Source organism: Penicillium oxalicum, chromosome IV, assembly GCF_001723175.1.
Source record: "Penicillium oxalicum strain HP7-1 chromosome IV, whole genome shotgun sequence".
NCBI classification, from domain to species: Eukaryota; Fungi; Ascomycota; class Eurotiomycetes; order Eurotiales; family Aspergillaceae; genus Penicillium; species Penicillium oxalicum.
The window spans coordinates 563,136-588,228 of record NC_064653.1 but is presented as its reverse complement, the minus strand read 5'-3'; the positions used below and the strand labels follow the sequence as shown (position 1 = coordinate 588,228).

The following is a 25,093-nucleotide window of genomic DNA, read 5'->3' as shown; positions in this document are numbered from 1 at the left end:
CTGCTGGGTCGCCTCTCGTTTTGGAGGACCTACAGGAGGAGTCGCTTAGGGATCAGATCATAGCAGCCGAGAAGGACACACTGGTGGTTGTTATCCCCATCGTCATGCAGGCATCACCGACATCCCTAGTTTACGGCCGGGCATTTTAGCAGTAGGTCCACGATCTCCATTGATATTTAAACTTACGACCTTGTCCCGTGCTGGATACCTAGGCTCCGTATTGATTGGCGTGACTGCATAAGCCTGATTCAGGAGACATCACTCAATTTTCCATGGTCTAGCATTTACTTCGTGCATATCCATCCGACAACCTGAAGATGAATCTCCAAGGCACCAGGTGAGATCTACAACTTAAGTAATCTGCGCCGTGGCCCTGCACCACAGGTACCTAATGGGCATGGAATCAAATTTATCTGTTGTAACATTGGCTTAAGGCATCTGAATGAATCGCCCAGCATGGAGATTGATAACGCTACTTAGTACCTAGAGTGCCCGTGGGGTTTTCACTTAGTACAGCCCTTGAGATGACAAGAGGGCAGGCTGGCTGGTGTACACACTTCAAAAAATGTGCCTATCAACATATAAAAAATAGAAGGGGATGGATGGAGAGTCTGAAATTGATAGCAGGGTAGTAGAAACCTAGTTAAGAGCTAGGATTATCGACACATGAAACAAAAGTAAAGGCACATCGGGTATACATCTCGAATGTTCATCGGCTGTAATGGGGGAAATCAAGCTTGAATTACGCAAGTGCAGATGTAGTAGATATGAAGCTAACAAATGCAGTAGTTTGCGATTGTCAATGACTGGCGGGGGAATAAAAAAGGGGGGGGGAGACATGAATTCAAAAGCTGAACGCCGACTTGAAGCAGAATTCGAAGCCATTCAACACGCTGAAGGGTGAGATAAGAAGACAGGTAAATCACTATTGGCTTATCCTCGGCGAGAGGACCGACGCGTTGGCAATGAAGTTGTAGTTGGTTGCTTGACACGACTGTTGGGTTTCGATCCAGACGCGGTAGACTTGGGTCTCCCTCGGCCGCGCTTTGGTGGAACTGGAGGTGAGTTTGCCTTCTCACTCGATTCGTCGCCATTCTTGGAGACTTCTTCGACCTCCTCGTTCTTTTCTTCTTGCATCTCTTCATCAGAATCTGCAGCTTCTTCTTCTTCATCCTCCTCCTGATCTTCCTCGTCGTCCTCGTTGGCCTGATCTTCGTTATCATCGTTTTCGGCAGTTTGAGCCTGTTCCCATTTCTGCATCTCTTCGTCATCCTCATCACTATCCTGGTCGGCATAACTGACTCCCTGCTTGACTACGCCACGGCTACTCCGCCGACGATGTGAGGTAGATTGAGGCAGATCCTCTTCAGGGCCGGCATCTGACGGCCATTCATCGTCCTCCCCACGCTTGCGACGCGAAGATTTAGAAGCGACGCCGACAGAAGAAGTCGACTTGCGAGAAGACCGTGTGCCTTTTTCTTTCCGAGCCCTTTTGGACGCTGACGGTGTACCGTTTCCATCGGCAGGCTCGGTCTTTCGCTTCTTGGCGGAGCCGCTATGCGCACCGTGAGAAGTGTTCCTTGGCTTCATGGCAACACGGACCACACGGTCAAGCATGTCATCAATTTCATCAGGAAGGAAGTTCTTATCTGCGACGTCTTGAGCTTCACGATGGCTGTTCATTGACACGAAAAGAGAGCTAGGGACGCCCATCTTTCCAGGATATGTCTGGAGCAGATTTGCTGCTCCACCACTAGCCCCTCCAAACTTGTGCTGGTGCGAGTAAATGTCAGCAAATCGGCGGATCGTCGCTTGAGCAAGGTCAGACAGCGTGTGAAGGCGGGTAGAAATCTCGTCAGATTTGGTGATGCCATCGCGGAATTGCTTGACACGCTGAGCAATGTGGAAGATCAACGACAGATTCTGTTCGTTGGCCACCGCCATAAGGTAATAAACGATGTACTGCGCAAAGTCGCTCAAGTCGCCAAGCCTCGTGGTCTCGTCTAGATCATCTGAGGGATAGTCCGGGTGGTAGGCAAGCAAGGATAAGAGACGAGAAAAGATCAACTCCATGACCATGGCTTGCTCCGTCTTTTTCCCATTTGCTTGAGCCTGTTGTGCGAAATATGATGCCCGAGAGCGCAGCCAGATAAGGGTAGAATCCTTGAGGGTTCTGCTCGGCTCGAATGCAAGTAAGCAGGGGATGATGTACCACCGATGACTCAGGTGGTTTCTTTGTACCAGCTTCTTTTTCAGATAGTTGATGAATGCGCCGCGGACCGGTAGCAGTCGATCTTGCGCCATGAGAGCGACAGAATTGAAATTGACAGGAGTGAGAAGCTGATCACAAAGTGTCCCAGACGCACACAGCTTGATGAGCGACTTGGCCGCAATCAGACGAAGACGTGATTTTTGAGTCGCCGGAGTATCTTTTTTCTTCGAGAGTTCACCTTCACCCGCAACCAGCTTGTTCAATGTGTCATACACTGGCTCAGCGTGCGCACGGAAGTCCTCGTCGTCATCAGATCCATCCTTGGCTCGGAGACGATTCACAATAATCCTCAGCGCCCATTCTTTGGCCTCAGTCTCCTCATCTGCGGTTTCAGACCAGCTGTAACCAGAATCTTCCTCGGGGGCACGATTGGTCAAGAGTACTTGGTTTATGGCAATCGAGATGATGGCGTCGCTCTCCTCGTCGGCTTCCCTGGGTGCAAGAAGGTTCAATTGCGACAGTGCAGCAAGACGGGTCAAGAAGTGATCAGATCCATATGACCACTTTTTCACACATTTAGAGACCAAATCCTTTGCATACATCTCCTTACGATCGGCAGTGGCCATGAGGATGGACACGGCATGTTTGGCAGCAGCAGGTGAGCTGCTGTATAAGGCATAATTCATAAGGGCCTGGTAGAATTTGCGCTCCTTGGGAAGCTTATCAGGCAACTTCTTGGCAAACCCAGCGCAAGCCTTGAGTATCTCCTTTGTGCTTGGATCACCCGGAGAGTTTGCCTTCGGTGCCTGCGCCTCGAGATCTTTGCACATTTCTTGGACCTGGGCCTCCAGCACCTCTGGGTTGTGAGATGAAATCTGCTTAAGCATCTCCTGGGCGGCATTGGCCAACCCGTTTTCGTCAGTGCGAGACAGAGTCATGATCGCCGGGATGTGGCTCCGATTGAAAATGAGCGAGGCAGAACGGTAAAGGAGGGCTGTCATTGTTTCAAGAAGAGGCGAATTGTTTGCGCTTTGCGCACGTCTTTGGAACTCCCGGATTGCCTTGATGACGGTGCGATGATCGCTCACAACTGCCATAGCAAAGCGCACAAGCTGGTAACTACGGCGATCGTGGACCTTTGCGAACTTCCAGAGATCGGCAGAGGCACGCGAAGCGTCTGGGAAGGTTTTGGACAAAGAGTCGATGACCCGTGCTAGCTGAGCTTTCGCTTGACTTTCATTCTTGTCAACGACACCACCCTTGAAGGAGCCCAAGTCAGTAAAAAGCAGAGTCAACCACCCGTCAGGGAAGCCACACGGCCACGATTGGCACTTACATTGTATTTTTCACAGGCTTCCAGGTACAGGGTCACTGCCGATCTCATGGACAGTTGCCGGGCAATCATAACGAAGAAAACCCTGCGCGCCTTATCATCCAGGCCACGGAGCAAGGTCAAAATTCGACGTACGCGGATTTTATCAACGTCAGTCTCTTGCTCTGAGTCGGCGACTTGATTGTCTTTCTGCTTCTGCGACTGGTTTGAGGCGGACCGAGAAAGCTTTGACTTGACCGGGGGATAGTTGAGGGGGAGAAGAATTTCGAAAAGGACTCGATCAATCAAGATGTGAATCTCTAGATCATTGGTGTAGAAAGCATCAAAGATCCTCGTTGGCACATCCTTCAAAAGTGAAACAGCAGGTTCGGTGTTTTGTTCGATCTCACCAGCAGCCACTGCCCACATTCGAGCGAGAATCTTCATTGCGCGCTCACGGACCTGAGGCTTGCGATCTTTGACTCGTTCTGCAAGGATTGCAAGAACAGAGCCCTCCGACGAACAGCCGCCTTTCGTCCCGAGTTTGTGAACGACATCGGAAAGGCCAAAGTGACCGACGGTATCCACGGCGGCGATACGAACCTTCTCATCTGCATCACGGAGCATACTGGTGAGATTGTTAACCAGTGATTGCTCCTCTTGTTCACTGAGGCCAGATCCACCTGCCGAAGTCAACAGGATCCGACCGACTACAGTTGCCCATGCAGCGCGCACCGAGGGGTTCTTGTCCAGTCTTCGACTCAGGAAAGCCCCATACGCCGAGCCATGCACCTGCGCAAATGGTTTGGGAGAAACCGGCGTGAGGAGGACGTTGGTCTGAGTCACCATCTGTGACAATTCCTGCAAAGTCACAGGCGGATAGGCAGCGGGATCCATCGCAGGGGGTGGTGGCGGTCCTGCGACTCCGATGCCTGCAGCAAGATCGCCAATCGTTTGGGTTGCAAGCAATCGCAATGCAACGGATTCCGCGGACAGCTCAGCCTCTACCTGGGGAATTACGTTCTGCAAGACCTCCGGACACGCCCGCCACAATTCCCGAATCAGACGATGCGCCTTGCTCAATTCCTTGATATCTTCGGCCTCGTCATCTGAATCGTCGAGGTTCGGCTTGCGGGAACCATTTTTGGCCCCGTTCGTGTGGTTTGCCGGGACGGATGCGTCGATAATGACATTGTTGAAATACTGGCTGATGTGGCTTGTCATTCGCTCGGGACATGCCTGGCAGATTGCTTTGGCCATATTGTATGCGGGTGGATAGTCCTTCAGCAAGAGGGTATCCTGCTTGGCATCGAAAGGGGTCTCGACCCGCTTGCCCTTCTTCGAGTTGTCCAGGACACGAGGGTCAACACGCAAAAATTGAGCCACGATGGTGTCCACTACCTCTGCAGCCAAGACGGGAGTTTCGTCAATGACTGTCACAAGAAGCCGTGTCATATCGAACTCTACGCCCTTGGCGACCTCCTCGCCCGTGGAGGCCTTGGAGGACCCAGAGACAATGTCGAAACAGGTGGTGAAGAGAGGAACAATCAGCGAGTCGGGATGATCGAGATCTGTCATGAGCACAACGCTCTTCACCTCGGCTAGCGATCCGAGGACGTAAATATGTTGCGCATTGTAGGCATTTGATGGATCGGCCAGTGCGGGGATGATGGAAGAAACCACACAGGTAAAGATGTCCTATTGAGCAATTTCACGTCAGCAATCGCTCTAAAGCTCCATGCACGAGAACCAAAGCCCTTGGGCATCTTTGACTCGACTTTCTCCGGCGAATGACGCGCACCTTGAGCTGATTTCTTGTAAAAGGTGCATCCGGCGCGCAAAGTCGCAACACATCAACGATGCAACAGGTTGCCCATGCCCTGACACCGCGATCTTTGTGGGCGAGAAGATGGCTGTCGGCAAGCTCCCGGGAGACCTTGGTCAAAGAGTCCTTGTCGATTTCTTCCTGTTCAAGCTTGCGAAGTTCCTGGGCGAGGGACTGTAGACGTTCCAGCAGATCTGCGATTGGAATCGCGGAGCGACCCGCGCGCCATGAGAGTGGTTGATTGAAGGACAGGCTACGAAGGCCTGTCTCGTCATCTACCTCATCAGTTGGACCTTGGCGTGTGCGCGAAGGCATGATGACGGCAAATCACGCTCACATGGGCCGAGGGAAGTGGCAGAGTTGACGCGGAGCAAAAAGGACGGGGAGCGAGTGGGAGGAGGTTGACCGCCCAGCCCGACGCGTCGCACGGTGCCTTTTGATGATGGCACTGCAGTGGATTCGCATGTTGTTCGACTTCACCATATACCCTTTAGTCAATACGGAAAAGATAAGTCTTTCCATGCATAAATTTTGAGAGGCCTTGATGATACAGATTTGGAGGATTTCATTATTTATGAATAGTTTCAAAGCTGGTCTTTCCTACGTGGAATGTAAATCTGTGGCTCTTGCCTCCCTCGAAGTCACATATATCTCCAGTGATCTCTGATCAAGTCTGGAGAACAAAACGCGAGAGAATAATCGATGGTTCCTCTACCAAATGTAATGATCATAATAATTGTGAAACAAAAGTCAGGTCTTTTGACACACGCTATCTGACTTGACCTATCACTCTTGAGGCCTAGAATCTGATCGTCTCCTTTCACGATGCACGTGCGGTGGAGATGCACGTGGGGCCATCGCTTTAGATGGGCATCAGGTACTTGATGAGCTGCTATACGGGTGTGATTGATGTACCAGTAGTGATGGGTATGAATATTGTGAGTCTTTGGAAGTTCCTCCATATTCGTGCTCTTAGGTTTACATGGTCAATTAGTCATGATCATCAGACCTGCCTCAGGTATGCAACAGGGATGACGTCAAAGCTACAGTGAGGCGAATATTGACCAGTAGGCGCTTCACTTGTTCCAAGTCTCAATTACGTTAAAGGAGAAGAGATACCAAGACGCCTATACATGAGGCGATGAGTAGGTACTCATCACTTAGGTGGAATGAAGGATATCTTCCCTCGCAGCGATCACTGTTGCTCTATTTTTGACAAATCAGGTGACTTGATGTAGTAGTAGGCATTGAATCGCACTTTGTATACCTAGTTTGCGCAGGGTCAATCTATCTCCTGACCCTATCACATAGATGAAAAGACCAGCATAGATCTTCACTGGGCTCTGAAGCTATGGTGAATTACATCAGGGATCTCGGAAGCACGGGTCTATGCAACATTAAGCGTGTAAGCTTTGCGGGAATGAGGAGAGACTAGTAGTCTTCTGTCTTACCTGTCTTACGGAGCTGTGGCTCAGACCAAAACGGATCTATCGCAGGTACGGGTTCACCAAGAGCTGCCGAGCTTTGATAGTACCTGAAAGAAGTGTCAGTTGATAAAACCCCTTATTACTCTGGTAATCACTCAGTGCCCATGAATTCTTGTCTTACTTTAGGGTGACATTGACAGGATATCCTTTGACCACGGGTGAATAGACCACCAGACGTTGATAATGGATCTAATTCGAACAAAGCTCTGTCCAACAAAAAAAGACCGTCAATATACTACTAATACACTTATCCTTGGATCCCTCATCACCTTAAGGTAGTTAGCCTCGGGTCGCTATCTAAGGCAAAGACTCTCGTATCTAGCAGTATCTGTAGCAAAATGAGCACTGCAGATCCTTTGTTGAGCTACTCATTCAATCCTATTATATCCACAGCTCAAGTAAATCACAAAGAACTTTGTTGTTAACTTGAAACTGTCCAGCAGATAGGAGAGATGACTGCTCTGACTGCTGACCCATGGCCGATCATGGGCGCAGGCTGTCGGTACCGATCAAGTGCCATCGGGAAGTTGAGCAGACGGCATCTGCCGACGGAGCCCCCACTTGGTTTGTCGGAGCCGCGCCAAGGCCGAGCCCCGACGGAATCGGTGGTTCGCTACGATTGATTTCGTTTGATTGTCAACAGGAGGTCTCCTGGTATCTCCTGAACTTGAGAGCGAGTCCTGCCTGCCACCCTGACAGGGAATTCCACGGTGATCAGAGAATTGACAGTGTCGTTGTCAGTGCACTGGAGACAAGTGAAAGCCTTCATTACTGATGACTGCTGCATAGAGACTGCACTAATCGTTGATCTGCATTTCATTAGGAGTATGGTCAGTGTAGTGATACCAGTAATAATCTCTAGCTACTGCACTGATGCAGTAGTGATGATGTCGCCACCATGTACCCAAACCAGGCTCTGTGGTTCCACATTTTCTGGTCCCGTCCAGTTAAGCTCATTAAATTTGGTGCACATGGAAGATCACTTAGAGACCTGATTGGCAGACTCTGCCTGTGGTTCGGGAAACCGGCACATGGCAAAAAAGAGGCGCCCATGAATTCGCCAGATCAGAGCCGCTTTGCATTTTCGGACTTTGGTACATCATGCTGGTAAGATCGCGCCTTCGGACTTACCCCATATGCGAATCGGACATGGGTCCCTTGATCATGATCGAATAACATGTCCACGGACATAACCTGAAAAGTGAGATTTCAAAGCAACTTCCGTACTCGGTCCTGGGAGGAACTACTCGCGCATCACTTCGCCATGCCATACACGTCGGTGCGAGATCAGATGCCAAAAAGTGCCTCCCCCTGCTCAGTTGCCGACTAGCGCTTTTAGCTTGTTCCAGATTCGCAAGGCCTATACGCCTTCCGACCTATCGATGCCCACTTTCTGACTAAAATCTTCCCCGGAGGCTCGGACCTTTTCTCAGAATTGCTGTATCTCCGTCGGACCTGGTTTCGGCGGAGTCTGAACATCGGCAAAGGAGTTAAGCAAATTGATCTGATCCACATTGGGAATTTCTCACCAGACCCACGGATCTCGATGACTTTGCTCGTCGTAGCCTGTCATTTAAGAATCAATGCCTTGCCCAGATGGGTCTCCTATTTCCTGTAGAAAGTATTACATCACTTTCCTCCTCCCTCCTTCGTAGTACAACCCACCCGTTGGATAGTCTTCCGTGCAGACAAGACTGCTCGTCTATCAATCCCCAATTGTACTATTCCTGCTTCGCAGCTGATACGCACAATATCCTACGTGGACCTTGGCTGCAGAAACAAGCATAGCCCTAGTGCATCGCAACGATGCCTGCTCGTCAACCATTCGACTCCACAACCACGACTCCCCGTCTCAGCATGGAGCGCCGCGAGTCAACGGACCAGCCTGACGAGACTGCCGACATGAAGGAGACGTCTCACCCATCTCTCGAAGGAGATGATCATGATAAAGAGACCGACGTGGAAAGTGCACAAGAACCACTCTCGTCTTCCGAAAAGCCTGCCGACAAAGACCCCAACCTGGTGGAATGGGATGGGCCAGATGACCCTGGAAATCCGCAGAACTTCTCTCGGCGTCGCAAATGGTTGATCACCGTGACCATGTCCACGATGACCATGTGGATTACATTTGCCAGCAGTGTCTTCTCAACCGCTACCATGGTGACCGCGAAGGAGTTTGGGGTCTCGACCGAGGTGATGACCCTGGGAACGAGTTTGACCGTCTTCGGATTTGCTTTGGGTCCTCTCTTCTGGGCTCCTTTGAGTGAGCTCTACGGACGCCGCCTGCCTCTGTTCTCCGGATATGCAGTCTTTGCGATCTTCCAGATCCCCGTGGCCGTGGCCCAGAACATCCAGACGATCATGGTTTGTCGGTTCCTCGTCGGTGTCTTTGGTTGCTCGCCGCTCGCGGTCGTCGGCGGTGCAATGGCCGACCTCTGGAATCCCATCGATCGAGCCGTTGCCATTGCCATGTTCAGCTCGGCCACCTTCCTGGGTCCTGTCCTTGGTCCCATCATCGGCGGCTTCTTGACCGACTCGTATCTCGGCTGGCGTTGGACCGCCTGGATCACCCTGATCACCTCCTCCTTCTTCGGTCTCCTCGCGCTCTTCATCGTCCCAGAGACCTACGCGCCCAAACTTCTGCAGCAACGAGCAGCTCGCCTGCGCCGCGAGACCAAAAATTGGGCTCTCCACTCCTTCCTGGACGAACACGAACCCAGTCTCGCCGAGATCGGTCAGAAATACCTCCTCCGTCCTCTCCAGATGCTCGTCATGGAACCCATCCTCATCTGCATGACCATCTACCTCGCCCTGGTCTACGGCATCCTCTACCTCTTCTTCGAAGCCTACCCCATCTCCTTCAACCTCGTCCGCGGCTGGACCAGTCTCGGCGTCGCCGCGCTCCCCTTCATCGGCATCATGATCGGTGTTCTCTTCGGTGCCGCCCTCATCATCTACACCACCAAAACCCGATTCGCCCGTAAACTCGCCAAGCACGGCAAGGTCGTGCCCGAGGAACGTCTGGTCCCCATGATGGTCGCCTCCGTCTTGTTGCATCGGCCCATCGGCTCTTTGGTTCGGATGGACATCCGACCCCAACATCCACTGGGCTCCGCAAGTCATCGCCGGTATTCCCATCGGAATGGGCATCCTCGTCATCTTCATGCAGGGTCTCAACTACATCATCGACGTCTACATGATGTTCGCCAACTCGGCCATCGCAGCGAATACCCTCATTCGATCCGCGCTCGGGGGTGCCTTCCCCCTCTTCGCAACTCAAATGTACACCAATCTCGGCGTCGACTGGGCATCGAGTGTCCTGGGCTTCATCACCATTGCTATGATTCCCATTCCGATTCTATTCTTCTTCTATGGTGCACGCATTCGTGCCATGAGTCGGTTCACTCCCAAGTTCTAAGAGTCTAGATCCCGCTCAACTGGTCTCTCCTCCTTTTGGCGAATCCCCCCCATCTTGAAAGTTTTTGGAGGGATGGTGCGGTCCTTCAGGGACTGCTGCCTCTCCTGGTTGCACATTTCTGGCGTGTCGGGTCATCATCGCTTTTCTGCCATTGTACTAGCAGCGTTTCCTTTCTGTCAATGACCTAGAGTTTATGAGAATACGTGAGATTTATAATAGATTTGGTGACTATATTCATTGGGCTTTCCGAAAACAAAACGTATATTCTGATCTGATTGAACGGAGAAGGGACAGATCCTACTTGGAAAGTCTCCTTTCTGGGCTTGGACAAGAGCAAGGGGGCGGGGGCCATTACCAGATCATCGACCACTGGTCTCCATAACTGGTGGAGCGAGGGTTGGAGGTAACCGCTCCAGTCAGGAGTAGATCGATTCTACAGACTACACATTTGGATGCCTTTGTGAAGCTTGTTATTGATTGTAGATTCTCCTGCATGTAGGGTTGACCGCGCGCACTGTATGCGGAGCCGCTTCGAAGGCAGCTGCGCGACTGGAACAGACAAGGCAAAAGGCCTGGATGACGAGAGTAATGCTCTTCTTCCCAGAGACCCACAATCACAGATGATCTATTTACGAGATTACAGAAGGCAGCAAAGGGAAAATGGGAAATGCTAGATTTCTGCATAGCACAGCTTAAGTGGAGGAGAAAATGGAATATGGATGTCGTGAACTGGGTCCCCAAGAATGTCAAAAACCCGTTTAGTCGTAGAGGCTGTCATCGTTACCGGCTTCGCCAAAGGTGTCGTTATTCTGCACCTCACCAGCAGACGGGAAGCGGAAGAAGCTGCTGCCACCAGAGTTCTTCAGACTCTGAGCAAAGGCCTCGTACCGGCGAATCTCAACGTCACTGACAGAGCGACGGGCAGTCTTCATGGCCTCTTCGAAGTGGGCGCGCGTCAACTCGGGGACGGGGTCCTCCTCCTCAACTTCACCCTCGCCCATGGTGACATCCTCACCGGCAGCCTCACGGGCGCGGGTACGCTCGATGTCGAGAGAGATGGCCTCCTTAATGGCGAGCTTGACAGCACGCTGAGTCACGAAGCCAAGATCGGCACCGGAGAATCCGTGAGTCTTGCTGGCAATGAAGGCCATGTCGACGTCGGGAGCAACGGGAGTCTTGCGCAGCTGGGCCTTCAAGATAGACTCACGAGAGGCCTGGTCGGGCAGGGGCACGTAGACGAGAGTGTCGAGACGACCGGGGCGGACCAAAGCAGCGTCAAGCTGCTCGGGACGGTTGGTGGCACCGATGACGAACACGTTCTTCTTGGAGGTCATACCGTCCATCTCTGTGACAGAAGGGTCAGTAAAGGCTCGGGGGAGAATTTCCCACTAATCTGGACAGACGAGATTGTGATACTTACCAGTCAAAAGCTGATTGACAACACGGTCGGAGGCACCACCAGCGTCGCCGTTGGAAGCACCACGAGACTTGGCAATCGAGTCCAACTCATCGAGGAAGACAACACAAGGAGCAGCAGCACGCGCCTTGTCGAAGATGTCACGAATGTTGCTCTCAGACTCACCGAACCACATGCTCAGAAGTTCGGGACCCTTCACGGAGATGAAGTTGGCGGCGCACTCGTTGGCAACAGCCTTGGCCAGCAGCGTCTTACCAGTACCAGGAGGACCGTAGAACAGAACACCGCGAGATGGTGAAAGGCCAAACTTCTGGAACTTCTCGGGGTGATCGACAGGGTACTGCACGGATTCGATGAGCTCGCGCTTGACCTCTTCGAGACCACCAATGTCGTCCCAGCGGACATTGGGAACCTCCACGACGGCCACCTCGCGGAGCGCGGAGGGATTGGAAACACCAAGGGCGTAGCGGAAGTTCTCCATAGTCACACCCAAAGAATCCAGAACCTCAGCATCGATGGTGTCCTCGTCGAGATCAATAAGGTCCATCTTCTCACGGATCTGCTGCATAGCAGCTTCAGAGCACAAAGAGGCCAAATCAGAACCGACGTAACCGTGAGTCTCGGCGGCAATGGTTTCCAAGTCAACGTCGTCGCCCAACTTCATGTTCTTGGTGTGAATCTGCATGATCTCGAGACGGCCAGTAGGGTCGGGAATACCGATGTCAACCTCACGGTCGAAACGGCCGAAGCGACGCAGAGCGGGATCGATGGAGTTGGGACGGTTGGTTGCGGCCATGACAACAACGTTGGAGCGAGCCTTCATACCGTCCATGAGCGTCAAAAGCTGGGAGACAACACGACGCTCAACTTCACCGTTGGTCTTGTCACGCTTAGGAGCGATGGAGTCGATCTCGTCGATGAAGATGATGGCGGGAGAGTTCTTCTCGGCCTCCTCAAAGGCCTTGCGAAGATTGGACTCGGACTCACCAGCCATCTTGGACATGATCTCAGGTCCGTTGATCAGGAAGAAGAAGGCACCAGTCTCGTTGGCCACAGCGCGAGCCATGAGAGTCTTACCCGTACCGGGAGGACCATACATCAGGATACCGCGAGGAGGCTTGATACCGATGGACTTGAACAGTTGCGGGTGGCGAAGAGGCAGCTCGACCAGTTCACGGATCTGAGCCATCTGCTTCCTGCAACCACCAATGTCGTCGTAACCGACCTCGTTCAAGTTGCCCTCTTCGTCCTCACGCTGAATGGGCTCGCCCTCGCAGTGGATCACCGTATCTTGCGCGACAATGCCGTACTCTGGGGGGTCGACTTCTACCACTTTGAACTCTACCTGTCGCATACCTCCTCGAACGGTGAATGTGTCGCCAATGCGCAGAGGTCGGTAGGCCTCACGGAAGTATGGTGCAAGGTAAACATCGAAAAGAGAGCCGGTCAGACCCTCGATGGTATCAGCGATGGGAAGGACCGCGATGCGCTTAGCCTAGTGTTTCAAAGAGAAGGCGTTAGTATCTACTGATCACAGCATTTCAAGTCCACCAAATGGTCATGGTGGTCTGCCGGGCAAATTAAACGCACATATTTGATATCGGGGCAAGGGTGGACTGTGATAATGTCGCCGTGCTTCACTCGCAGGTTGTGTCGCACCACTCGGTTGATGCGAGCACTTCCATCATCGAGATCATCATCAGCCAGCACAATCAGCACAGTGTCCTTGCGCTTCTTGCCCTTGACAAGAACTGTGTCGCCACGGAAGAGTTGGAGGGTTTCCATGGTGTTGTTAGAGAGAGCAATCACGGAGTTGTCATCGTTAACGGCGTCGGTCACACTAGAAGGGCACACAGTGAGCTTGTTATCTTTACCTGGGGACGGAGGGAGGGTAGCCCTCCGCGTAGCCAGAGGCATCCTTACATCAATGAGTTGGGCTTCTTCTTCTTCTTGAGAATCGCAGTTGAGGTATCGAGCTCCTGTTGAAAGCTAGTCAGAGGCTTGCCACCGGGAGGTGTTGGGTCACTGTTAGGTGAAGTTCGAACGTACATCTTTCTTCTCAGCACCCGAGGCGTCCCTATGGGTATCAGAGTTAGTATTACGCCAGCCATGGGACGATGAATGAGATTCGTACTGGAGATGGACCCTCTTCTTCTCATGAGTGTGTTCAGGCTCCGCAGACATGATGAAGAGTCCAAGGATGTGACGTGGATGGAGATCGAGCTTGTGAGAGAGTAGAGAATTAAGTGTCCACAACCGAACAGATCAGCTCGGATAGATGGAGGATGATGTGTCTCTACCAAGAGAGGATAGGGGAGATGGAGAAGGAGACGTCCGACAGATCAATGAGGGGATCTGACGGTGAAAGCGAGGCGGAAGATGGGGTGTTGAGCTTCCCAGGTCCCCGGAGGAACGGGGACAGTGAGTGACGATATGTGATGACCTAAGCTCGATCGGTTATGTCAGCAAAGCAAACCTCCTACCGGCGAATCTAATGGAATTTGGTCGATCGGGCTGATGCCTGAGTGCACGGGCGTCCAGGTGCCTGGATTTTCGTGGAAGCAGAGGCTGAAGTAGGTCTAGCGCGTGATCTTCAAGGGTGATGATCTCAACAGCTATCGTGCCGAAATGAAGATACGTATGACTTTTTATAGGCTGGCCTAGAAAATGAGACTGATGCGATGCGGAAATGGGTCATTGCTGTCTCTCTAGTAAGCCAAGCTCACTTTGCTCGGGCGCTACCGTTAGATTCCTCAGACCTGTGACAGCTCCAAAGGGCACACACAATTAAAGACGACATAGCTGTATACCCGCCTATCTAACCTACGTATGTTGGCTTTCCCGGGTCGAGTCAGAACATAAAATCCACCCGATCCTCAATGGCAGAACATCGGTGTTTCTCGCTACAAAGCATCGTATTGCCTGTATATTAATTAGCGCTGTGTGCTTGGGCACCAGGACTCCGCTACAGCAGACATCCACCATCTTTAGCTGCCAAGCTCTTTTAAGTTGTGTGAAGGCACCTCAGACAAATGAAAAGCGTAATTTCCACGTCGAGGCTGCATGTTGTTCTCCACTGCGTTTAGGCACATTTCCATTTTATGAATTTTTCTTGTGTTTCATGGTCATTCATCATTATCCTACCTAGTCCAGCTGTCTTCCACAGCCTCTCTAGCCAGTCGATCTAGTAGCGGAGCTGGGATGAAATCGTTGGTTCTAGTATGACGGCTGGTTAGAAGAATGACACCGCGCCGCTTGAAGACGGGTATTATTTAGCCATGGCGGGTTACGAAGAGACAGCTACCGGGGAAATGATAGTCCTTGGCAATTGGGAAATGCTTCTCAGATGACAAAACCTCCATATATCTCTATTCAATGTACTCAGACGGGAATTCAAAGGCACAACTGGATGAGTAGGTACCTAGAAGAAGTCCCTTCCGTCACCGATGTTGGTTTCCCTCTGCATTTTTTCATGTGCCGGGGGTATTCGCATTTCTATTCTAGTTACACAACGATACATATATACAACTTGGAAGTGAGCGACAAAGGAAACAAAGAGTCACAGTGCCAGACAAAAACTGTTCTATACCTTTGCAGTCGCAGCCCAATCGTCATGGAGGGCCCACGCCCCGGCCATGAAACTGATCACTCCAGTCAGACTCTCTGGGATTCCAATGCCCTGCTCCAAGCACCAGTGTAAGCACAGTGGGGCCCACACTGTATTGTTGACCAGACTCTTGCGCCATGCACGAATCTCTAACCGGAGAGATTCTTGCGCCTGTGTATCGACCTCCGCCTTGGCCTCAATGTCGGTGGCAGCTTTGCGCTGAGCCGCCAAACGTTCCTTGCGGAGAGCATGCTGCCGCCATAATACAAAGAACTGGAAGAAAATGTGACCGAACCAGCCTCGGGTACTCCAGATATACCACTTGTTGATGCCACCATATTTCTCAATGAAGCGTTTGGGTAAAACCCCCTTCGAGGAGAGGTAGGCCACATTTTCCAGAAGTTGGTAAATGACATTCGAGACCACCTGAAGCATTGTCAAGACACGTAAAATCGGGTCGGCGGGTGGATTTTTGAGAGTTTGTGCGCCCCAAATCCACAGAGGCAGTAAGCCAAATAGCCGGAGGTTGTAGCGTGTCTCGGACGCGAGTGAGGAAAGAGCTGCCCATCTCGCAGCAGCCGCAGGTGCCTTGTCAGTCGGGAGCGTAGGGCGAGGCTGAAATCGCCCAAGGATGAGGAGTCGGGACTGGAGGGCGTTCCATGATTTTGATTTGCATACTTGGTGAAGGATTGATGCAACGTAATTTGTCGTTGCCAGGACTCGTTCTTGTCCACTGGCTGTTGACAGGAGACTAGGGAGAGACAAGGGTTTTAGCAGGCAATATCTCGAGCAACGATGTCTGCACGGTCACACCAAGGAAGCGAATATCATATCATCGCAATCTTGCTGCATGCACAAACCAGATATATGGTCTCACGGGGACTAAACTCACGTATTCAACCGGCGGATGGTTCTATCCGTCGTCGTCAACGCAGCCACCAGCTGCTGTTGGGCGACCGCTTTCCCCGCGGCTATTGAGCTCTGAGGATTCCCCACATGCTGAATGTGTTCCGCCGCTCTTTTAGAGCTATCGGCTGGAGGTTCATGGTCTGCCATGTTCGATGGGAAGTCGAGAGGGGAGAGCTGGCAGCAAGCAGGAGTCAGGCTTCACACAAAGTTCAATGACGACCAAATCTCGGCGACCAAAATAAATGATAAATGAGAGACTACCGTCTCCAAGACTATCTCTGGACTCGTGCGGAAAAGGACCGAGGCTCCGAGGCTCCGACCGACGGCCTACACGATCACGGGGAGAGTGTGAGTGCAGGTGTGATTTGTCCAGGCGGTCTGCTCGACTCCACTTTCGTCTGCAGTCTGTGGTGGGTAGCAGCGACGTCAGGACGATAGGAGGAGCCCTCTACTGCGTGAAAGGACATGTACAGGAGACGATTGTCTCGTGGCTGACGGATGATATGTCTGAAGCCGGCCGTTCACCAAAGAGCCTTCACATTAAGGTAATGAGACACACATGCATACTGTACATCAAGAAAAAAAATGATGAAAACATGCCCTTTGGGCAAACCCTGAAGAGTATCTCTTATTCAAACAAGAACATCTCACAAAATTGACCCATGTACAGTACCTCGACGGTCAAGTATGAGGGTTGGATCTGCCATGCTGCAGGTGACACAAGAATACATGGCCTATGACCATGACCAGACCGCCTTGAACCCAACCCTTTCCAGAGGGAAGAAGTCACTACAGATCAGACCTCACCCTCTGATTCTTCCACCGCTTCCGTCATCTCGATGCCCGCCATTGCCCAGTCCTCTTGATGCGAGGTGTCAGAGAAGTCACCCACCTGAAGAAAGGGCGAGATGAACTGATACACCAGGGGACTCGTCTCCCAGATACTCTGGCGCATCTCTTCAAAGGTCACCCGCTGGCCGATCACCAAGTGACCGACCAGCCGGATGAATTCATTCTGGCCAGCTGCCAGCAACTCGGCAGTGAGAAGTAGGGGCAGAAGGTCAAACCCTCGGATGACCCGAGCTGTCGACCACCACTCCTCAAAGTCAGGGCTCCATTCCCACTCGGGGCAATGCTCGTGCATTTGCCGCAGAGCGGTGGCATCAGATATTGGACGGTCCTGATATTCCGGAATCTGAGGCGGGGTGACGTAGGGCTCGCCGACCACAGCATCGATATGGCCCCATGATTGCTCCAGCAACCGAGGCTTGCAGTTGGCACAGGCCAGCAGCCGGCAGGCTTTCAGGGAGGCCTGGCCATCGGGAGGACTAGAGCTGGCGATCACGTCTACCGCGTGGCCGATGTCATTATGGGTGCTTGACTGCTGTGCAACTGCAGCTTGCATCGGCGGGGCCGTTTCGGGGTGAGTCCCCTCCGAAGAAAGGGCGTTGTCCACGAGGATGTCTCGGCCACTAGACACATTCTCGCTGGCAAGTTGTCGAGCAGCAGCAGCTTCCTCCAGCACCTTGAGCTTCTGGCCGACCATGATCTCGACTTGGGCCTCAGTGTACTCGCCCTGGAGAATGGCCTGCTGGATGCGTGGCGCGAGAATGCTCCTGTCAGGGGAAACGGGCTCCGGACTTTGCTCATAAGGGGAGTGATCTGGCGTGTCTGCTGTACAAGTCCACAACCAGCGCTCGGAACGGCCACAAAACTGGCAATGGGAGGATCCGGCGATATTCCAACTGCGCAAGACCGTCTCATGCCCACACCACAGGCCTGCACGGGGAGTGTAGCGCATCTCCTGCATGAACGGTGGGCTAGCGACAACCAGAGTCGAGATCGACGAGTTGGTGGAATTGTCGCTACTAGCAGTGAGCTGGGCAGAGTCTTGCTCCCCGATGCTCCCCATGATCCGCTCGAAAAGCTCCTGGATGTTGACTGGGGCCGAGGAGAAATGGCCATTGGGTAGCTGGCCTTGAGAAGCTGACGGTTCTTGCTGTTCAGGATCCATCGTTCAACTTCCGGTGGAAATCTCTTTGGGCGGAGCCGAATCAACTGACAACAAGAAGAACCAGCCTGTACCTTTGAAAATTGAAGGAATTTGGCAGGTTGGTGGTGTATGGTTTGAAGAGAATTATCCGGACAAAGTGAGGTGACAACTACTTTTCCAGAGCAGATGAGGTGACGCGAAACGCGCTTTATCGGATCGAAAGAGGTGACGTGAGATGATTCCTTTTGTAATCGCCAAATGACGTGAAAGGAAGAGTGAGAGATGGCGAGTCAGGCGAGGGAGGACTTGAATCTAACGGAAGGAAGAAGAAACAATCGCAATAGCACTTCTGACGCTACACGGGCAATCAAGTGCATAGGTGCTCCTCACTTGAGAAAGCTCTTGCAGCGTTACTTGACTGGGATCCGACTAAGTTAGCGATCTCGACCATACCTGATATCAAGTGCGGCCGCTGTGGGCACTACTGCTCTGGTCCAAATCAATCCACCTAGCTCCTCTTCCCATGACCAAGATCCAGATCTTAAGTTGATACCTTCCGGGCTGCCAAGTAGGGACGGTCAAAATGTATCTGCGCACCGTTGACCAGTAGCGGCGGAGTCCCCGAATGAATGCCAGAGAGGCCATGGATCTACCAAGAGAGATTGAATCCACAATATGCGTTGATTCACCCTTGAATGTCTTCTCTTGATCCAGATTGACGTGTTTTTTAATTTGACCATACTGTCACAGTAGTCTATAGAGTGAGTGAATGTACAAATTCTGCCTCCAAGGAATATACTTGACCTTGATTAGCGCTATCTGCTGCTTCTAGGGTTCAATCTTAGGTAGAGAGAGAACTGATGAATGATGCACATGAATGCCCTGTGTCAATATACTTGTCCAGTGGCGGAGGCGCCTCCATAGGCATAAGGCAGGATGCCAAATTTGAGACAGACATAATACCGAGAAGGACGGACGCTGATGTGCACACGACACACAGGAGAACCATAAGTGAAACCTAGTTGCGGAACATTTGGCCATTAGCCATGTACATAATTGATCTGAGAATCAAGAAAATGAACCATGCCCATGTTCGCTCTTAACATCTCACTTTCCGCAGCACTACATCTACCAAGCCTTCCATTCTGATACAGTGGTAGGCACTCTACTGGTTAAGCAACCTTATTTGCCGGTTGGCTCAGCCCCCACCCTTTAGAATGGCACGATTTCCATATACTTCCGGCACCTCGATGAGATGGGAGGGCCTGTTGTCCGCCAATCCAGACTGGACATTTATTCTGATTGAATCTGATATGCTGTCTGATGAACAGTACATATGTCTACTTTTTCGCTAACCCTCTTTCTAAGATTTTTTTGTTACCTAACAGACAAGAGTAGCCCATAAGGGTCAGAAGATATATAGCAAATTGCTTCTCGACATTACCCCCTCTGCAAGGATATTAAGTGATGACCGAGCTTAGAGATACTAAGTGCTACCTATAGATTAGTGTCATAATACATAGCACTAATGCAAAAATGCCTTCATGAAGACTCTATCAGAGTTAATAGCCGGGGGGGGGATTACTTTGTGCTACAGGATTGAATTTCCCGTGCTCACCTCCATCATTTACCATGACATGAACAAAGAGCCTTACAGCACTCAATTCTAGGGGCATTTTCATCTTCACACAGATTGCACAAAGGTCGAGATGTGGGCCCTCAGATAGAAAGATGAGCCGTCGAATTCAATCGTGCATGCTTTTTCCGTCGTGATCTAGCGGCGGCCAAGTTGCCCGATGGGTGTCCGGGAGTCGGAGGGTTCCGATGAGTCGAGTGGATCGGATCACCCGGCCAAGGAGAGTGTAATTTCCAGATCAGTGACCGTTCAGTATTGATCGCAGTCATTGCATAATCGCATACGGGAAATTAAGATGACTGTCACTTGAATATCCTAGGTAAGATCCAGAGCACATACAATTTTAAATCCTGAACCTGAAAAGCCTGGAAAGAGTCTAGTATCAATGCCGAGAAATAGCTGAATAGTGAAGCTATAGTCGCAATCGCAGTTGAAACACCGCCAGTACCTGCCTTAGCATAGACCAAGGGCAGTGAGTCCAGGTACTGTGGTGGAGACGGGGGGCAACTGTGGAGAGGGCCATCTCCGTTTGCCGACTGGGGGGAGACTGCTGCTTATTGTATCATTGTACTGTAGCTTATGCTGCACCGTACCGAGTACAGTACTTTTGCTTCCCTCATTTGAACAATATGCAATGATATGATGAATCATGTGTCTGTTGCAACTCGGGTTTTATCTTACAAATTCTTGAGAGAACATCATAAAATACTCACAATCATAGAATGTCGGCTGTATCTCCGTACAGTAGTTGGCTCAGCTTGATGTGGTTATCGGCAAAGCATTCGAGAGGCCTCGGTTGTTGCTCCTCCCGCTGGTGCCGTAATCGGTTTAGCTTGATGATTCGGTAATACTGTATTGCTCCTCCAGCTCATGTAGTTTGAGGCCTTGACTTCAGGCACAGTATGGTCCATCAATCACGATAACGAGCGATGGATAAGAACTAGTAGCAATCTGTGGCAGCACTTGGTCATGTCTACTACCTAGCAGATATTGATGTGCAAGATTAAATACCAAGAACAATCCTATAGGTATGATTATTCCAAAGTACATACTTCCACCATTGAACCGAACCATCAACCGTGGAACCTTCTCCCAACAACGAGCAGGCCAAACTCGAGACTGATCTCTCTCTCTAACACACTCTGGTCAGCCCACAGCTGCCCAGCCGCAAGTGCCGTCCACAAAGTACAGACTCTGGTGGTACCGCACGTTCAACAGCGGTAACTTACAGACGGGTTGACCAACTCCGAGTCTCTATTTCGTCTCCCAGATTTCTCTCGAGCTCTCCCGTCGCCGAGCTCTCCACACCATAAACAAACACTCCACCTTCCCCCCCCAAATCTGCCAAACTTCCTAATTTCCCGCCCATCCCATACTTAACCATCCCGTTCACCCCCATCCATCGTGGGAATCCTCTTCCCCCCAAAACTACTCCACCCTCTCCCCGCAACCGTCTTTTTTCTTTCGACGCTTCGCCTGCGCAGCTTTCGCGCTCTCATTCTCACTTGCCCTCACCGGTCGCCTTCCAATTGACCTCTCGTCATTCCAGAGTGCGCCCCCACCCCCGATCACCGCTCAGCTCTCCACCGCGACCCGTCTTGCCCACAATTTCGCAGCCCGACAACCTCGTGTATCCATCATGTCGGTCAAGTTCCAAGAAGAGACCATTCGCACGGTCACGGGCGGCAAGTCCGAGGACCTGGCGCATCGCGTCGGTGAGCGATTGACTGGCGGGAAGACCCAAACCGGCTATCTTCAGGTACGAACATCCTGATCCGAGCTATACACGACGACAGGCGGAGATGCCACCACCGGCTTGCGATTGATAGAAACATCCCCAGAAGACACAAAGACAAAAAAATTATCTTCTGACTAACGGTGTGGAATAATGACGACAGGTGTACCTCAAGCAGCTTCAGCACAACCCGCTGCGCACCAAGATGTTGACTTCCGGTGTGCTCTCCGGCCTGCAGGAGCTGCTGGCCTCGTGGCTCGCCCACGATGTCGGCAAGCACGGCCACTACTTCAGCTCGCGCATCCCCAAGATGTCCCTGTACGGCATGTTCATCGCCGCGCCCCTGGGTCACGTCCTCATTGGTATCCTCCAGAAGATCTTTGCGGGCCGCACTAGTCTCAAGGCCAAGATTCTCCAGATCCTCGTCAGCAACCTGATCGTATGTACTACCCGATGCACTCCTTCCCCTTTGACGTATGATTATTCCACGCGATAGAACACTATCGAGATCTGCTCGACCCAAACCCCGGTCTCACCCTTGTTTTTCTTCTTCCCCGCAGGTCTCCCCGATTCAGAACAGTGTCTACTTGACTTCCATGGCCATCATTGCTGGCGCACGTACCTTCCACCAGGTGCGCGCTACCGTCAAGGCCGGCTTTATGCCCGTCATGAAGGTCAGCTGGGTGACCTCCCCGCTGGCTTTGGCCTTTGCCCAGAAGTTCCTGCCGGAGCACACCTGGGTGCCATTCTTCAACATCATCGGCTTCATCATTGGAACCTATGTCAACACCCACACCAAGAAGAAGCGCCTCGAAGCTTTGCGCAAGGTATGTCTGTCCAGGGAAAGGGAGCAAACCGCCTCCTGTCAAAGAGAATAGAGGATGCTAACCGTCCCGTGTAGCGTTACGACCAGCGTCGTGGCCCTGGCAGCGATTATGAGAAGCGTGACTACCCTTAAATGGGCTACACTTGCCAAATACGGTCGACATTACCAGATCCCACACGACAAGCGGAAAAGAATCTCAGATCTCCGACGCATGCCCTCTGATTTGTGATTTGCTCGACACCACGTGAGCGGATACCACTCTGTGTCTCGCAGTACTCGATACGGTCCACTTTCTGTACTTGTCGCGGATCTCACCTTTCCCCATGATCTCGCCTCCCTTTCAATCCCTTCCTCTGCCCTCGACCATTCGACATCTGATCTCGACACGCCTCGATGCACCTGTGTACACACTGTCGTATCTGATCTATCGCAGTGTGCCGAAGATGTCACTCCCTGCGACGCTAATCTCTCAATGTTATGACAAATGCCCCTTAAATACATGGATCTCTGCAAATACAAGACTTGTTCATTGACCTTACTTTCTTTCTGGAAATCATCTACTCTAGAATGATGTTCTTCCTGTTGGACGGGGCCTTTCTCAGGCAGCACCGTGGTGTGAGCCCTTGAAAATAAAAGTACAAATATATTCATTGCAGTAATAATTGGGAACCCAGGCCCATCGGCTCGGTGACTTCTCGTTCCTCCCCCTCAAGATCGTAAAATTGATGAAAATGACAGCCTATCGGCATCTTTCACCCTCGACCTCTTCAATTTCACCGTATGATCTTTCTCGCCCGCCGTGTCTCCCGTGGGGATGTGTCTCCAGACAACTCTGTGCACGAGAGCCAAAAGTCATCACCTCAATGCTCCATGGCATTCCCCTGAGCACGCTTCTCCTGCACCCAGCCCACAAAGTCGTCGAGAGTACCGGGCCAGGCGGCGTCCGCACTCCACCAGCCAAAAGACTCGTCCTCTCTAGTCTTGCGCATGAACAGCTCAAGCTGCTGCCACAAGTCCTTGCTGACGGCCTTTTTGCCACGCTCCTCCAGGAACTCCAACCACCACTCCAGCCAGGGAGTAGTCTCGGTGCTCCAGGGGATGCCGCCTCGGTCCGCGGTGAAGAGCAGACGCCACTGCTCGGCGGCTAGGTCGTAGGGGAGATTGCGCTGACCTGCCATGCGGGAGATGGGGAATGTGTGGCAGTACACGCGACGGAAGAGGTCCTTGTCTGTGGGAATTGTGGCCCGGAGTTGGTTGGCATGCTCGGCCATTTTGGGGATGGTGTCGCATCTGGGAAGCGCGAATGGAGTCGGTTAGCAGGAGGGGGTTGGGGTGTTATTTTTTTTTTTAAAAGTTGATTTTGAGGTTGGAATGGTGGATTTAGGAGTTCATCTGGCCATATAGGTGGCTGCGAAGGAGGTTGGTAGGGGAGGAAACGGTCCGTTGGATGAGTGGTGAGGTCGATGTCACGGGGATGTGACGTGCAGTAGAGCTGAGGAGAGAATTTCTGAAAGATGGATGCATGACTTACTTTGCCTCCTTCCAGCCAGTCACGAAGCCTTCTTGTGGAAACTCGCCCATCGTCGGGCATTTGCAAAGCTCCATGATGCCCAGGCAGGTGACCTCGTCTAGTTGGACATTGATGTCACTCAGGAATTGCATGGCTCCTTCGATGCTGATGACAGCGGCCTCTTTCTGTGTATCATCTTCATTGTTGTTGGGCTAATGTCAGTGCATGTTACATTTGGACTGGAGGAGGAAGATGGTGTTGATGGTGACGTTAGGGTTGAACTGTACCTCGGTACTTGTCAAAGATTTTGTTCAATGCCGCGGTGATTTTATCATCGCCAGTATTCCAGCGGCTGGTGAAGTAACTGATAAAGTTGAATTTGTCAGTCAAAGACCAGGGATCCATGGCCACGAAGAGGGACAAAACAGAATGAAAAAATCTTGAGCACTTGAACTTGGTCACAGCATTGAGAGTAATGACGTGCAGTGTTTGGAACAAGGGGAAAGGGAACGAAAGAGGTTCAGTCGAGGGAGAAGTCACGTCAAGGGGAAAAAGGCCCGCCTTCTAAGGGTTGTCGCTGAGAGGGGGGCAATCAAGCTGCCTGAGCACATGAAAACCACAACCATCAAATGACCGAATGCGCTCACGAGGCGATCAGAGTACAATGTGTCCAGTAAGCGATGTATAGATCAGAGAAGATCTAACGCCGTACCCTCGACGACAATCCCCTCTCGACATCCTGCACCCTAGCATGCTCGTGTGTACTATCCAGATAGATATGCAGAGAGAAATAGAAGAAAAGATAGATGCTCACTTATCCACTGCACGGTCAATGTTCCACTGCGCGGATCTCAAAAACTACCGTTCCAGGTCAATCAGTCAAGAGTTCATACGAGACAAATGGTGCAGACTGCAGAGATAACAAGTGAAGGCCTCACAAGGTACCGGTCTCAAATGAAAAAAGAAACTTTACAACCATGTACATGATGAGACGAATATAAATAAGAGCCCAGAAAATAGACATACCTTGGATGCAGCTGCATCGGTGCAGTCCGTCAGAGCTACGAACTGAGCGATGCTCTGCTTCTGTGAAGCTGTGGCCGGTGCCATGGTGGGGGAATTGCGATAGAAATATGAGCCCCGCTCTCCAGAATTGGGGTGAATTCGGAGGCTGGATACACAGGATAAGAGGTGAGTGGATATATG

At 51.6% G+C, this 25,093-nt stretch overlaps 8 protein-coding genes across 8 annotated transcripts; 3 read left to right on the top strand and 5 right to left on the bottom strand.

The window, feature by feature from the left end:
- Nucleotides 1-933: 933 nt before the first annotated feature.
- POX_d04990 (uncharacterized protein) lies at nt 934-5,664 on the bottom strand (the record flags this gene model as incomplete). The annotated part of the gene is made up of 3 exons (XM_050113844.1): nt 934-3,471; nt 3,549-5,222; nt 5,326-5,664. The coding sequence occupies 3 exons, from the start codon at nt 5,662-5,664 to the stop codon at nt 934-936; spliced, it is 4,551 nt and encodes a 1,516-aa protein (XP_049968795.1).
- A 2,978-nt stretch (nt 5,665-8,642) lies between these two features.
- POX_d04989 (Citrinin biosynthesis cluster MFS transporter mrr1) lies at nt 8,643-10,254 on the top strand (the record flags this gene model as incomplete). The annotated part of the gene is made up of 2 exons (XM_050113843.1): nt 8,643-9,911; nt 10,006-10,254. The coding sequence occupies 2 exons, from the start codon at nt 8,643-8,645 to the stop codon at nt 10,252-10,254; spliced, it is 1,518 nt and encodes a 505-aa protein (XP_049968794.1).
- Nucleotides 10,255-11,012: 758 nt separating this feature from the next.
- Nucleotides 11,013-13,855, bottom strand: POX_d04988 (Cell division control protein 48; the record flags this gene model as incomplete). The annotated part of the gene is made up of 6 exons (XM_050113842.1): nt 11,013-11,599; nt 11,675-13,166; nt 13,262-13,511; nt 13,595-13,650; nt 13,721-13,748; nt 13,806-13,855. The coding sequence occupies 6 exons, from the start codon at nt 13,853-13,855 to the stop codon at nt 11,013-11,015; spliced, it is 2,463 nt and encodes an 820-aa protein (XP_049968793.1).
- Nucleotides 13,856-15,254: 1,399 nt separating this feature from the next.
- POX_d04987 (uncharacterized protein) lies at nt 15,255-16,334 on the bottom strand (the record flags this gene model as incomplete). The annotated part of the gene is made up of 2 exons (XM_050113841.1): nt 15,255-16,029; nt 16,171-16,334. 2 exons carry the CDS (start codon nt 16,332-16,334, stop codon nt 15,255-15,257), a joined length of 939 nt encoding a protein of 312 aa, XP_049968792.1.
- A 649-nt stretch (nt 16,335-16,983) lies between these two features.
- Nucleotides 16,984-18,201, bottom strand: POX_d04986 (uncharacterized protein; the record flags this gene model as incomplete). Its single annotated transcript, XM_050113840.1, has 1 exon — nt 16,984-18,201. The coding sequence occupies one exon, from the start codon at nt 18,199-18,201 to the stop codon at nt 16,984-16,986; it is 1,218 nt and encodes a 405-aa protein (XP_049968791.1).
- Nucleotides 18,202-19,976: 1,775 nt separating this feature from the next.
- Nucleotides 19,977-20,075, top strand: POX_d04985 (uncharacterized protein; the record flags this gene model as incomplete). Its single annotated transcript, XM_050113839.1, has 1 exon — nt 19,977-20,075. The coding sequence occupies one exon, from the start codon at nt 19,977-19,979 to the stop codon at nt 20,073-20,075; it is 99 nt and encodes a 32-aa protein (XP_049968790.1).
- A 1,380-nt stretch (nt 20,076-21,455) lies between these two features.
- On the top strand, nt 21,456-22,509 carry POX_d04984 (uncharacterized protein; the record flags this gene model as incomplete). The annotated part of the gene is made up of 4 exons (XM_050113838.1): nt 21,456-21,575; nt 21,715-21,990; nt 22,112-22,378; nt 22,453-22,509. 4 exons carry the CDS (start codon nt 21,456-21,458, stop codon nt 22,507-22,509), a joined length of 720 nt encoding a protein of 239 aa, XP_049968789.1.
- A 728-nt stretch (nt 22,510-23,237) lies between these two features.
- POX_d04983 (Defective in cullin neddylation protein 1) lies at nt 23,238-24,997 on the bottom strand (the record flags this gene model as incomplete). Its single annotated transcript, XM_050113837.1, has 5 exons — nt 23,238-23,667; nt 23,909-24,083; nt 24,175-24,251; nt 24,702-24,745; nt 24,914-24,997. 5 exons carry the CDS (start codon nt 24,995-24,997, stop codon nt 23,238-23,240), a joined length of 810 nt encoding a protein of 269 aa, XP_049968788.1.
- Between the last annotated feature and the right edge of the window lie 96 nt (nt 24,998-25,093).